The sequence below is a fragment of the Botryllus schlosseri genome, chromosome 16 (assembly GCF_051294905.1).
Source record: "Botryllus schlosseri isolate E-star chromosome 16, Bs_hap1, whole genome shotgun sequence".
Classification (NCBI taxonomy): domain Eukaryota; kingdom Metazoa; phylum Chordata; class Ascidiacea; order Stolidobranchia; family Styelidae; genus Botryllus; species Botryllus schlosseri.
Genome location: NC_137251.1, coordinates 7115140 through 7130221, shown reverse-complemented (window position 1 = coordinate 7130221; position 15082 = coordinate 7115140). Strand labels below are relative to the sequence as shown.

The following is a 15082-nucleotide window of genomic DNA, read 5'->3' as shown; positions in this document are numbered from 1 at the left end:
GGAATCCAATCCTTTTCGGTGAAAATTGAATCTAAAGTATTTCCACGACGCGGTCACCATGAAAAACGTGCCCTTTTTGTCCTATTTTGCCCCGCCTGTGGCACAATGGGGCAGTATTAAATATTATCTGACGATTATTGATTATATTGTTGATATAACAGCTCAAAAATGAGCAAGAAACAGAGAACTTTTGAATAAATGAAGGGCATATGAGCAGGTTTGAAGGATCTGTTTTCCGAAGTGTTTGGAATCGTAACAAAACTTGCGCTTCTCATTTCCAGCAACTTCCGCATCGGACCCGGATCCGACAAGTGCAATTGGCACTTATTCGGATACTCCGGGAATGTCGCTACGCTCACACTCAAGTCAACACACAGTAATGATCGCCAACGAAAACCCGCACTTTGGCAACACATTTATTATAGATGCGGTTGATAGATGGAAACTGATATCAATTAAAATGCATATCTCCCATCTTGGACTTGCATGGCACCTAATCTCAAGTGGTCACATTGTCCGTGATAGCGTCGTTTGGTATTGGTTTCTTTAATCCTGATATTCCTTGCATGAACTTCATGATAATGAGCTGAAAAATGTATGCATTCGGAATGTGGAGTTGGAATAAATTAGACACTCATCATCATTATTTATTAATATTTTCATCAAATCAATACACCACGCGATTGCGATATAATGAAAAGATAGGAAGGAGCCGAAACGACATGGAGTGGTCTGAGAGACCCACCTTGGCTTGCATCATGTAAATAAGAGGCATGCACACTGGATAAAAGAAAGGATTATATAAAAGTAAGCGACAAAAATGAATGTGGCAGGTGACGGTATCGGCGAGGTTGATGTGTCAGATTGTGATCCGGTAATCTTGAGGGCAGACTAGTATTGCTTCAGTAGAAATTCCTTGTATTTCGATTTGAATGTGGACATGCTCGATTGCGATTGCGTGATTCTTCCAAGACATGTCCGAATCCAGTAAAACACCAAGGTACTTGACATTTTCATTGTTGGAATTTGGTTGTCCAGCAATGTCATTGTGTCAATTATTAATTGTTATTAAGCCCATTTACATGGCCAAGTCGTCTTGGAGCGACATCATGAGACGGCTTGCCAAAGTGATCGAGTTTACATGGTCAATTGGTCATGTTTATCGCAGCTCAAGTGATACACAGCACTGTGGGATTCAGCTCGGGAATATGCTACGGCAGTTGAGATATCCAGAAATACCTGTAACGCAATTCTAGAATGACCAAATACGCCGTGTATATATTCTTTCTGATTGTGAGTTGTGCAAGTTATATTGTTGGCTGTACTCGCTTCATAAGTTGTGACGCTGAACAAATAAGACCACGTGCATATTATAAACAGTATCATGCACTGATAGAGCTTTCATATTCACCCATTTGAAATATGTGCCGGTTTCGTGAAATATGAACATGAAATGTTGGTATGTTGCTGTAGTGTGGATTCGTTTTGAAGTACCGGTACTGTTCAAGTCGTCTCCAAGCGACTCTGCGGAACGGATTGAGCTCAAGACGGATTGAAGCCGTCTGCTTTTTTCTCTTTTTCAAAAACGAGAGAGTGGGATTGACGAGTCAGCTTCGAAGCTGACCCAAACGGCCATGTAAATTGTAAATGAGCTTAATGTCACGACCAATAATTGGTAATTCGCGGCGTTAACCATGGAACGCTGTTACGGGACGTCCACTCATGCACTTTGGGCATTTGGTCACGGGTGATAGCATTCAAGTTTGCAAGTTTGAAGCAGATGAGGATATACATTTCGAGCTATGCGTAGGCTAATACAAACGCGATATCTGGGATCACCATACGTCCTCTTTTAAGAAGATTTGTCCTCTTTTTTTACATTTCTGAAAGTGTCCTCGGAGGACGCCCAAATGTCCTCTTTTTTGATAATTTTGATTAAATACAGGGTAAAACTCGACTGAGGTACAGTAAATCATCACTGAAGTGGCGCTCCGGCGGCTATTTCGGGAGCTGAGCCGGAAATTCGACCTTTAAAATTTATTTATTTTGTCAACCAACCGAGAAATCAAGAAAAGTGTCAATTTCTGGAGGCTAGCCAGAGAAATGACCTTTTTATATTTTTTAGTCAACCAACCACAAAGTCAGGAAAAATTTACCATTTTTCTGGATTTCACTCCAGTATTGTAAGTCTGAAAATTTTGAAAAAGTATCCTCTTTTCAGATTTCCAAAATATGGTAACCCTATGTATCAATATTGCTACTTCTCGGACCAGCTCATTAAGATCGTCCACAGATCCTTACATACCAATCAGTACATGTAATTCAACTCACCTGATAAGGAAAAGGAAGCCACGACATTGGTATGTAAAAGTACTTCATATCGTTCCCGACGGGGTAACGATTTTGGGGATACTTCGCCAATATGGCATGCTCATAGGCGTCAACTACAAGCTCGTGTTTCGGTGATAGAGCTTTGTCCAGGTATTTCACGGTAAAATCGATATCTGCGAATTCAAACAGTTATCCATATAACTTGACGCGGTATTGGCAGTGACGGTAAAATTCCCGCAGTCAAAAAACGATAGGATACGCTATGAGATTTACGGTTTCGGTCGATGCTTAAGTTCAATTGTAGTAATAGCAATTCTAGACGGAATTGCCCATTCTCTTACGTCATCAAATTGAGTTGGCTACAATGAATGTGATGTGATCCGTGTTTACTATAGGGGGTACGTTTAGGTAAATAATATCTTGAAGCACCCCAGTTATTTGTCATCATATTTTGACAAGAAAATTAACAATATATAGTCAATCGCCTCACGGAAAATTTACGTGAATTCAAATGACCTTTATACACATTATATTTACCGTACCAAGAGGGGCTGGTATATGAATCCAGACTTCGGTAACGAGACACGATTGAAATTACTCTTTTACTTCCCGATAGTAAGATGTACGAATACAAATTCTCTAACTGTTGATAATTGAGTGCACAGCAATCAAAGCTCACACATAGAAAACTGTGAAAACCATTCGCTTCGCCAGTACTTTTTTGCAAGAATGCTTCGCCGTGCTGTTCTTTAATATCCGCATCAAGCTTCATCCATCTCTCCTTTGCATTTTTTGATATGGCTTCCTTGCATGGTAACAAAGTTGTACTGAAGTACCCTGGTTCGAGCGTATGCACCGTTACGTTATAGGGATCCAATTCTATGCTGAAACATTGAGTGCGTAAATTTGTGCAATGCTATGGCATACAACAGTCACGACCAACGCCTTTTATAGAGAACCTTTGCATGTCATAAGTTCGAGGAATGTTTTGCGAGCATTGTAGAGTAATCTGAGTGACGTAATGCGTCAGGCAGCAATATAATACCAAAGTTAATCCTCACAAATCTCCAAAAGCTCTATTTACAAACTGGCGATGTAGACATGTCGTTTTATGCAACTTATTTCATACGACTCACCTGAGACCATCCGAGAATGCCTCGATCCCATATTTAGACATTGTGTAACCCGATAATAGGTGACCGACGCGACCAAAAATACTGGCGACATTGACAATTCTTCCTATTTTTTATGAAGAAGTAGATTGCGCACATTTTCAACGATGATAGCAATGAGCCCGACCGACCTTCCTTTGCGGATTTGACAAGCGGCAGAAAAGCGAGTGTGACGTCATACACGCCAAGTAAATTGACGTCAAGAGTTTTCTGACAATCTTCCTTCGTTGTCCACTCGAACGGAAAATTGATGCCGGCGATTCCAGCGTTATTGACCACGGCCCAAAGCGCTGGAAGAAGCAAATTGGATATGGTAAATAATCGCAGCTATAGAAGAGAGAGAGAGAGAGAGAGATATGGTATTCTTTTTCGCCTGCACCATCGAGATGCTTTGACGACGGAGATGCGATACGGCCTTTATAGTAAAGTCATCTAGTCTGCACCCCCGGTTTTTTCTCCTCCATGCTATCCGTGATTGCTGAGCGCCTAGCAGGACAGCCGCGGATACCAGTTTTCGAGCCTTTGGTCTGACCCGGCCGGGGATCGAACCCACGACCTACCGATCGAGAAGCCGGACGCACAACCATTACACTATCTCGCTCGGTAGCTCGCAGCTATAGAATATCAGCATGATTTGGCCTTCCTTTGCATATTCAACTTAATGGCAGAAATATCTTCGAAGTTTTTGTGCGATTCAATAATAGCAAATATGTATTGAAGTTCTGTAGGCCTACCTCCAAATTGAACAAAAACTAAACAAGGATATTCAGTATTCACCTATATAATGGCTTTCGGTTACGTGTAAATGAGAGAACCAATACAACACAGGAATGCAGGAAACTGTTATGACTTCCTGTCAAGATTTCAAACATAAGATTCGGGTTCTTCAATCTTGCGATAGCAAAGTAAGGAATAAAATATTTCCCAGTGTGGTGTTTCTCAAATAACTCATCGACTATGCCCACTGACAAGCAGTTCTATGTATCCAACGTCTCCTTCTCCAGCTGCAATTCGATCGACAATGACCTCATAAAAGGACGGGCCAGCTTCATAGTTGTTTTTGATTCGGCACAATTGCGTCCATCTTGTATAGAACAGAATGGTGAGGAAAAGTATATTTTATGGCTGCTCCGTTGAAGTTAATGCTGTGTCATATACACTCTGACTACAGTTATTCAAACTTCACTTCACTTCACAAATTGGGGAAGCGAGTGGCGCAGTTGGTCAAACACTGCAGTCATGACACCAATGGTTGCTAGTTCGAGTCTCGACTCTACCATGCTTCTATGTGTCGGAGCTATATCTGGCCTTTACGAAGCAAGATCGCAAAAAGACATTCCAATTAACCTTCTACGCGATAAGCGCCAATGTCGCGAATAAAGCAAACAAACTTGACAAATTATTTCGAGCACGGTCGCTGCGCAAACGTATACGGGCTCACTGAAGCATTGTGATTTGTGGATTTAGTCATTATCAGAGAGCGTTGATAGTTTTTCCATGAATAATTTTCTGTCGAGCTAAAATCTTTTTGCTTTTTATTCCCACTGTTCCGTGGTGTAAAATTATCAAGTGAAAATACAGTTTCAGCGTTTCCTGCATGGCTAGTACCGTATCCGAAGAATTACTGTACTATTTCAACAATACGTCTGTCTACTACACGGTAATATAGTCTGCAGTATTTCTTGAATCGCTTGGTATCGAAATTTTGTACAATACAATATAACTGAAGGTATAGCTCTTGTACGTTTTATGAGATTAATGCCATTTACTGCAGTATAGCGCAGCTCCAATTTATTTATTACGTATAGCAGTAGAGTAATTTTACCGTATTGCGTGCCTTTGTGCGTGACCATGAAACGAACCATTGAATTCCCGCCTAATTCGGACAAATTCGCTTAATTTGGCCAGAAGTGAGTATCCGGGGTGTCCAAAGTGTCCGAATTAACCGGAGTCGACTGTATACATCTTATGTTGCAGTTTACAAGAAGGGCGAAGGTTGATTGGTTTTGATCATTTATTGTGAATTTTGTTTCATGCGGTGTCGATGCAATATGTAATAATGAATGATGCACCAAAATTTGACCAAAGTCGATATACTGTTTTACACGATGGCAAACCGGTAGCTCTGCGGGTGCGTGCAAACATGACCCCTTGCCCTTACGTAGGTTCGTACCAAGACCAACCCTTATTTAGATGATTGACGAGACCAAATGTACATTGCATATAACTTGTCTCCAACCTTTTCCATTAAGTTCTCTCCGCACGTAATCCCGCGCCTTTCTTACACTTTCAGAGTTTGTGACGTCAATCAATACCGGCTTCATCTTCGCGCCATATTGCTCCTTCAACTCATCGACAGAGGACTGGAATAAACACCCGGCATAAACATGCACGCCTTGTTTATTCAATCGGCCTGCAAGCAGTCTGCCGAAACCCGAGTCGCAGCCTGAAAAGGGATTTTTTAGGTTGTTTGATATAGTTTAATGATATTACCATGCCGAATAGTCACAAACGTTTCCACTATTAGTGCTCAATATATGACTAGGTGGAATACACCTGATTTTAATGACTGCGTGCGCATGCGCGGGGAATAACGTTATCTGTCTCCGATGTACATATCGGCAAAATGATGTCAAAGTCAATTCGCTTGCATTTGCTACGGAAAATCCCCCGGAAAAGGATTCTCTTTGTGCCGTACATTCCATGTAAAATTCTAACGCGACATCTGACGTAAATACGTATGGTGGGTGATTTCCAATTATACAATTTCACAATTTCATCAAACCTTACATTATCTTTCGTAGGAGATGATCGAATCTAAATTGCCAATACGGGTTATCCGTAGTGGACGTGTCGTAAACCTAAAATGGTGGTATTTGAATGCCTATTCGATCCCATAATCATATCACTGACAGATAGTGTCAGCATTGACATTTTATAACCCAACTTTAACATTGAAGATTGCATTTGCAGGGATGATTAGTCAGTGGTTGGCAGTAGTCACAGATACCACCCAAGTGCGATTAGTCACTTCATGCACTTTGAATGCAGGGGATATCAAAACGCCAAAAGCGATGCCACATTGTATCAACAAACATATCGCAGTAAGTGTTACCACACAGTGAAGACCAACGTGATTTTTACAACCCAACACTGCTCCCTTCAACACGCAAAGACGTTCCTCCTGCACTTCAACAAAGTCATGTAGTTTATGAATATAAGTGCCACTGTGATTCAGAGATGAGCATGGATTAGGATTAGGTTTTGAAAAAACAGGATTTGTGAAATTTTGTCGGATTTGGATTGGATTTGGATTAGACATTTTTTCAGAACGGATTAGGATTTGGATTGGATTGAACTATTTTCTGGGAGATTGAAATGTCGTGTGGCGAATGGCGACAAACTTTATTCAGATCAGTTATTAATGTACTTATGGTTACTAAGTTATCTTGAATCTAGAGAATCGTTGGTCGTGAAAGAAAATTTTCGAATCCCTCCATTGCATAAATTAATATTTTTTCTGAATTTCCAGTTGGAATCGGATTAGGATTGGACATGGACTTGAATATGAAAAAGTTATGGATTAGGATCTGGATTTGGATTTGAAGGTTCGGATTTGGATTGGATTAGGACATAGAAATTTCAAATCCGCTCATCTCTGGATTGTGGCTACGTAGGAAAAAACGAAACAACGTCTGCAGGACCGCACAAAACAGTATGTCCCTAGAATTATCAGAACACACGTATCACGCTCGGTGAAAGGCTCACCCTTGACTATCTCCTGAAGCTTGATTCAGAACAGGCAAAGGCCATAAATTCTGCCATTGGCAAACATTTGTTTGATAATTATGTTGGCGCGAAAAAATCCGTGTTGTCGGTAGAGGCCGTTCACAATGTCATTTGGGTGCCTTGGAGACGACTTCTACCAAAACAGGGATATCTAGACTTGATATCCCTGTACCAAAATACCCCAACCAAGCCTGTGCTAACAGCAGGAGGTTATGTACCGTCTAAAGCAGTGGTTCCCAACCTTTTTTCACCCAAGTACCATTTCGAGGTTTTATGCAGTGCTCGCGTACCACCTACATAAGTCACGCGCGCTGAAGGCGGTCAAAAATGTTTCCGTTATTTATGACGTCATAATGACGTATTTGACCTATGCAAGGCATAATAGCAAATACTATTAAACTAGGCATTGTCAGCCAGGGTTGATGGGATGCATGGATTCGCTTTTCACCACCAGTCACAAGAAGAACAACATAATAATGAAATAACAGCAAACAACAAACGTCAATTTATAGAATGCGATGGCTGCATTTGTTTATTTTCCACTAGCTCAGCGGTTCTCAAACTTTTTTAGACCCCCTCCCCCCCCCCCCCCCCCGTTTATGATAGTGAAATGTTTCGCGCCCACCCTTATCGTCTTATCCCCAAATGCACCCTGAATGCTAGCAATCCCAGTGAATAATTTGATGGCATGGACTGTTATGACAGTTGATAAGAGAATTCTCAATTATGCAATTAGGACTACACACAGAGCCAAAGAATTAAATGAAGGTAAATCGCGCGTAGCGCGAAAAATTTTTTCAGTTGGCCGCAGCTTCGCGCCCCCTTCAGATACTTTCACACCCCCAGTTTGAGAACCACTGCACTAGCTGGTCGATGCGTCGCATCTGTTTGCTCACAGCGCACCGAAAGTCATGCATGGGCGCAACAAGTCGGTTTCGTTTGTTCGACTTGAGTCATCGGAGATGAAAATCCTTGCTCCCACGTAGAAGGGAAAATTAGCATCTAGGGAATAGCATGAGAAGCTAGAGTCGAGTACGAGGAGGCCATGCTAAGCCGGAAGTTTATTGGAGAACAATCTTTGTGTTCAACCTCACCTGATCTAATAAACTTCCGTCGGTCGAAAAAGACAGAATATATACTCGCGTACCACCTGGCAGACCTTCGAGTACCACAGGTTGGGAACCACTGGTCTAAAGACAGTACATTGAGCTTAAGCACTCTCTCCGCCCCGATTATTCCAAGTTTCATGCCGGTGACGTCATAGTTTGTGGTACGATTGTTGATATTTGAAATGCTTCTTAGAGGTACAGAACTTCAGAACTACAGAATTGCTGTTATACAATGTTCTTTCCAATTCTCCACTATGATTGCTGACGACCTAACATATCGATCTCGCCTTCGGCCACATGCCACCTCATTTTGTCGCTTACCTTTTATATTCGCTGCTTTACTTTTCATTCAATGTGCTTGTGCAATGTGCATGATGCCTCTTCTCTACTTCGCCTAGGCCAAGGTTGGTGTCTGATTTCGAAGACTACTCCAAGTCGTTTCGACACCATCGTATCTTTTCATTATATCGCAGTTTTGTGATGTTTTGAAATTATGAAAATATCAATAAACTGATACTGATACTGATTACCCCTGACGAGTGTCAGCCGAAAACATCCGGGTTCATTTCAATATGAATATATTATTCAACAGATCATCATCATCATCATTGGTTTATTAGCAATTTTATCAGTTCAATACACCACAAAAATGCGATACAATGAAAAGACAGGAAGATGTCGAAGCGACAAGGAGTAGTAGATAGATAGATATATAGTATCTATTCAGTACCACCTGCTTGAAATTTGACTTAATTGTGTAAAGTTTAGAATCCAATAGCACATTGTCGATCACTCATTGTCTTTGATAACTCCCGTGATACCGGTCCATAATTACGACCCAGCGAGCTATGTTCCGAGCATGATGTACGGTGAGTGTACGCGATGATATTTGGATGTTATTTTGATGGTTGCAAAAATATGCCAAATTTCACAGAACATTAGCTAATACAAATATTATGCAAGTATAAATGGTCTGGCCGAGGGTTGGAGTGAATATTTTCACAGATACTCAAGAATACCCACACTGCTCTACAATGTTACTGACGTTGGTGCAAGTATCTTAAATCAAAAAATTCACTCTTACCGGTTATGAAAACATGCCTGTGTGGGACGTCAGATATACGAAGACGGGTGCGACTGATTCTCCATATCACGTAGAACAGGGGTCGGCAACCTTTTGCTAGTCGCGGGCCTAATTTCGGGTGTCCAACTTTTTGGCGGGCCGGAATTTTTCTTAGTACTATATTTTACGCTCACTTCGGTATATTATCCTACATTGCTGCAATCTCAATCATACCAATCAGAAGACACATGTATTTACACTTCAACAACACAGAATAAATGTGACAATTGACGCAGCTTGCTTTGTGAAAGGTTTTCAACTTCTGGTAACAAGTCAGATGAAACAAGAATCAGACCCTATTCAAAATGGACGTCCGAAATACGTGATTTTAGCTTGCTCTTCGTGAATTTCATTGTTCAAAACTATTGTTCACATGCGTACGTGCTTCCAAAAATCGATGCAATTTCTTTTGCATTGTTGGTCAAGCTGGGATAAAGACCAATTTTAAGAACGTGCTCTTTGTCAAAGTCATGCAGCGATATGCTCTTTGTATGAAATTTTCTCATTCAATTCAACTGCATCGCATTTCAGAAAGGCAAATTTGAAATTTTCAGGCAATGGTATTGGCGTCCACATTAAACGGAGTACTGAATAGTCAGAATTCATTTTGTAGAGAAGGAATGTCGGAAAAGCGGGTGAATATATTCAGTAGTTAAATTTCGTATCACAGTTACAAATGTAGTATTGGTACTAGGTTTTCTCTCCTCCAGTATAGGAAAGTGAGCATAATTTTCTTTGTACTGTTGACATTTCCAGAGTCACAGATTTGTTTTCAATGCGCCTCAACATCTCATGTATTTAGTTGTTTTCCCCTTGAAGTTGAAAATTCAATTTGTTCAGATCTGACGTTAAATGTATCAGGAAAGCAAGATGAGATACCCATTTTCGATTACAAGATTATGAGTCGGCGATATTTGTGTTTTCGAGGAAAGTTGCTATTTCATTTCTTTAGTTCATACACTCGTGTAAGCATAGCTGCTCGACTGCGCGAACATGACAGATATAGGCCTACATGGCATCGCCATATTGACTCTCTGCTTCTTGTAATATCTGGCGTCACTGATTCAGTTAATGAGACAAAAATCATATTAACAGTTTTCACCATTGTGGCCAAAACACTATTCAGGTTTGTTGTCTTGGCACACAATGCCTTCTGGAAAATTAAACTATAGATAGGCTAACTAACATACGGAGGCTAGTTATCTATAATTGAACAGTTTGAGATTTCGTCATTGCGTCTGAGATGTTCCAAGCGTTTTTGAAGTAAAGGAAGGACACCTTTATTGTCACACCCCATTAGAGTGGTAAACCCTTTAAAAGAGTATGGAACACCTTCGGTTGCGAGATACACCCGATTGATAAGCACTGATCCAGTCTAGTCTATCTCCATCTCCTACTTCAACCGCCTTCGTTTTATGGCGTAACAATAGACCAGAGATCTCAAACACGCGGCCCGCGAGAGCTTTTTGTGCGGCCCGCGTCGACATTTGGAATATTCAAATGTTTGGAAATAATAAATGTTCTTTTTTTTCTGATTCGAAAAGTTGAAATTCACTCTAAAATTGCTCCATAAACCGCAAATTACTCATCAAACTTCACTAGCACATCGCTTTCAAACGTTACCATGCGGAGCGGATGAACTGTTATTTCGTCATATTGCCTATTTAGTATTCACTTCCGTGAAGTTGTCATCATATCACTATAGATAACTAACCTACGGATAGATGGGCAACACGTGATTCACGGTCGAGAGCCCAGATGCCGTCAGATTTGTTGTCGCTTCATAGCATGTTGGCCAGATTGACTGCTAAAAATGCAAGTATGTTTGGTGCAGATAGGATATAGGGCAATCACAACAGGTTATGTAGTGATACAATACATTGCCACTGGCGCGGCTATCATTACATTAATATCAGGGGGATATTTCATGAGCAAAAGAAGTCATGATATTCACTCTATTATTAATTGGTTTCAATATTGACTTCGGCTGAGGTTTCCATTAACTATTTTGGTTTGCATAATCATTAGAGCGGCCATTTTTTGACATGTCAAAATTTTGTCAAAATCGTAGCCAACAACGTTTTTTGATGCTTAACTACTTCGTTAGGACAGCTAGTTCCTACCAGAAATGAAGATAAGAAGTTGGCTACAATTTTAACATAATGTGGTCAATAAAACGCCCTAATAATCAGAGATAGGTTTTAGTATGTATTGCGAAATAAAGAGAATATGTTTTCATAATCCAGGCATAATTAATATGGTGTAATTATATTTCGAATTACTGACTGAGGATGTCATGTGTACATAGGGCTGGGTACAATGATTCTCGAATCTGAATCGAGTAGTAAAAGAAGATTTTTTCAAGGTGCCTATACTCAACAGAGTGCCCCCCAGGCCGACAAAAGGATCAATTTCACTTCGTAGTCAGCTGTCAGTCAGCAAGCTTCTGCGCACTGTGCTGTGATGCAGCAACCATACCAGTATTTGGATAGATTTTGCACCACTCTTCAATTTGTGACTTGATGCACTATTCAGTTATTTTGAATTTGACCTGGAGAACTTGACTAATTTCAGATTGGTATAATATCTATCTATCTATAACAGGGGTTCTCAACTTTCCTTGCGTAACGGGCCGCATTTTAACAGCAAAAAGCGCTGCGGGCCGCAGAACATTATTACCGTATATTTGTGGACTATACTATTATATTTAGGCTAATATAGCCTATTTACCAGTCGTGTATGGGCATTTTGTTTGTATGCATTCTACAGCATAATGGACAGCGTTCGTAAGCTTTCAGTTGCTGTTTCTAGTGAGATTGTTGCGTAAATCCCTTCATGAAGCGTGCATTGCATTCGTTCCCAAGTCGGTATGTGCACCTTCAAACCCTTGCACCAGAGAACTGAACTGTCTGTTTCAATGCGTGAGCGAGCAAGTATAAAACTACGGTAACTTTTTCTTTACAGAGGCCATTGTCACTTTAGGCTCTCAGTGATATGAGAAGTCTCACGTGCGGGATAATTTCTGAGCAAACCAATCAACCATTCTCCTTTCCTTCCATGGCTGATGCCCTGCACCAATAGTTACAGCAGTCAGCTTTGTTAAGTTGATGTTGTTTGCTAGTCCCATCTCCCCACGTTTGCCCAGCCAGCATTACGTCTACAAATATATCCACTCTGATAGAATACCCCAATACAATTAGCGTTGCAATGTCCGTAGATTTTGTCCAATGCTAGGTTAAAGTAGTCTACGGGGCAACGTGTTTCAAAACATGCGACAAAAGATTAACTGACATTGCTGTTACCATTCTTGTCACGGTTGAATCAGACAACTGCAGCTTGGAAATTTGTTAGGTGAAGTTGTCCTTGCTGCTAAACTCCGGAAACAGCGGAGATTCGCACAGTATAGTAACGTTTTGTTGGAGAAACACCTTTTCTAACAGATTTCATGGGTTTAGCGATATACCAAGCAATCTTGAATCATGCGTTTTTAACGTCGTCGGCAATCTCAACAATGCCTCAAAATCCGGATTGCTCAGCCTGAGACCTAGCTAGCAACGCTTTTTTCTAAGATCAGGTGATATGTGTGACTCGAGATGGACTGTCCGAAGACCTATTCAGAACAATAAGAATCTAAACTCGACCATATATCAAGAAACCAGAAAACATTGAAGAATGAGAATGAATCAAACGAAACAGGGACGGAGCGATAAGAGAGCTTCAGTGGCTAAATTGATACCGTATGCAACAATACTGTGCCGGTAGTAATTGCGATCATATTGAAAGATCTCGCGGGCCACAGAAAAAGCGTCTGCGGGCCGCATGCGGCCCGCGGGCCGCGGGTTGAGAACCCCTGATCTATAATATCACAGCATAATGTAGACACCTAGTGTCGTAGAATAATTGGTATTTCCGTTTCTAATATATGTTGCACGTGGTATGGCTGGGGATGGCATGTTTAGTCAGTTCCGACTGGGATCTGGAGATCTGTGTGTGAAAGTGTCTCTAGGTTGGATAGCATCAAGGATCAGAAGTAGCTGGTGGTTGGTGTGGAGTTATGTTACTGTGTATATGTATCGTGCGAGTTTGATAGGTCGTCTGTTTTCATTATGGTACCTGCGTTATCTTGTACCGTAGAAATATATTTAATCATTATATTATAGTGCTGAGGACAGGTGTGTTCTTGTGTTGCCTGGGCAATCGCGAAGATACAAATTCCTGAACCCATGGATACATGCCCGTTCGTGTGAGGCCCGAGATAGCTGAAACGCGGAAGCTGCAGATGGAAATTGCATCAGTCAGGTGGAATTGGCCATAATATAATGTTCAAATGTATTGTCCAGGTGAAGGCTAGCTTAATATAGAAATAATTGCTATTATACATGTCTTCTGCTTCGAGAAAAAGAAAAATCACAGACGAAGGAAGAGTTTTTCAAGATAAATGGGAGGAGTTATACTTTGTCACCGCACTCAGAGACAAAAGTTATTGCCTTATTTGCCAGCAAAAGATAGCAGTTATGAAGGAGTATAACATGCGTCGGCACTTCGAAACAATGCACCGCGATAAATATGATGCTTACCAGGGCAAAGTAAGAGACGAAAAAGTTAAACAACTGAAATCATCATTTCACAAACAAATAAGTTTCTTTGCCAATTTTACTCAATCAAGCGAAGATTCTGTAAAAGCAAGTTTTGTTATCAGTGAAATGATAGCAAAGACCTCACGTCCCTTTACCGAGGGTTTGTTCATAAATGAATGCCTTTTAGAGGCAAGTGACATTTTATGTCCAAGTAAAAGAAAACTGTTTGAAGGCATCAGTTTATCCCCAAATACAGTGGCAAGTAGGGTCACCGATTTAGCAGCAAATGTGGAGCATCAATTAGTTGCGGCGGTGAAGGACTTTGAAGCTTTTTCGATTGCCCTAGATGAGAGCACAGATATCTCGGATACCGCCCAGTGTGCTGTGTTTATCAGGGGTGTTGACTACATCCTGAATTTGACGGAAGAGTTTCTAGAATTAATGCCATTGAAGAGTACTACAACAGGGCGCGATATATTTGAAGCTTTGGAAAAGTGCTTCGAGAAATACGGCTTGGCATGGGATAAGTTGGTATGTTTGGCCACAGATGGTGCACCGGCAATGCGTTCTGACAATGTGGGTGTAGTTGGACTTTTGAAAAACAAATTAAACAGTCATGAATCCGAGACGAATAACTTCACTAGTATACACTGTATCGTTCACCAAGAAGCCCTTTGTAGTAAAAGTTTGAAAATGAAGGAAGTGATGGATGTTGTAGTTAAAACAGTGAACTTTATACGGTCTCGGGGGTTGAATCACCGACAATTTAAATCCTTTCTTGCAGAAATGGACTCCGAGTATGGTGAAATACGTTATCATAGTGAAGTAAGATGGCTGAGTCGTGGAAATGTTTTGAAGCGTTTCTTTGCACTCAGAAATGAAATCCTTTCGTTCATGCAAATGAAGAAAAAGGCTGTTCCTTTGTTAACTGATGCTACTTTCCAATACAATCTTGCTTTCCTAACAGATATTACACATCGT

General features: G+C 40.8%; 1 protein-coding gene across 1 annotated transcript; it reads right to left on the bottom strand.

Moving 5' to 3' along the window:
* Positions 1 to 400: 400 nt before the first annotated feature.
* Positions 401 to 5879, bottom strand: LOC145458486 (retinol dehydrogenase 7-like). Its single transcript, XM_080336864.1, has 6 exons — positions 5743 to 5879; positions 3635 to 3793; positions 3468 to 3570; positions 3049 to 3215; positions 2332 to 2504; positions 401 to 586 (listed from the first exon to the last, which is right to left on the bottom strand). The coding sequence occupies exons 1-6, from the start codon at positions 5825 to 5827 to the stop codon at positions 500 to 502; spliced, it is 774 nt and encodes a 257-aa protein (XP_080192990.1). The 5' UTR covers positions 5828 to 5879; the 3' UTR covers positions 401 to 499.
* Between the last annotated feature and the right edge of the window lie 9203 nt (positions 5880 to 15082).

Bases quoted from the DNA above. Each gene is read 5' to 3' on its own strand.
- LOC145458486 (XM_080336864.1), bottom strand. From the start codon at position 5,827: ATGAAGCCGGTATTGATTGACGTCACAAACTCTGAAAGTGTAAGAAAG. The intron at 3,794-5,742 runs GTTGGAGACAAG...TGCTTCTTCCAG, and splicing joins GAGAGAACTTAATGGAAAAG to CGCTTTGGGCCGTGGTCAAT. The intron at 2,505-3,048 runs GTACTGGCGAAG...TTGAATTCGCAG, and splicing joins CGAAGCATTCTTGCAAAAAA to ATATCGATTTTACCGTGAAA.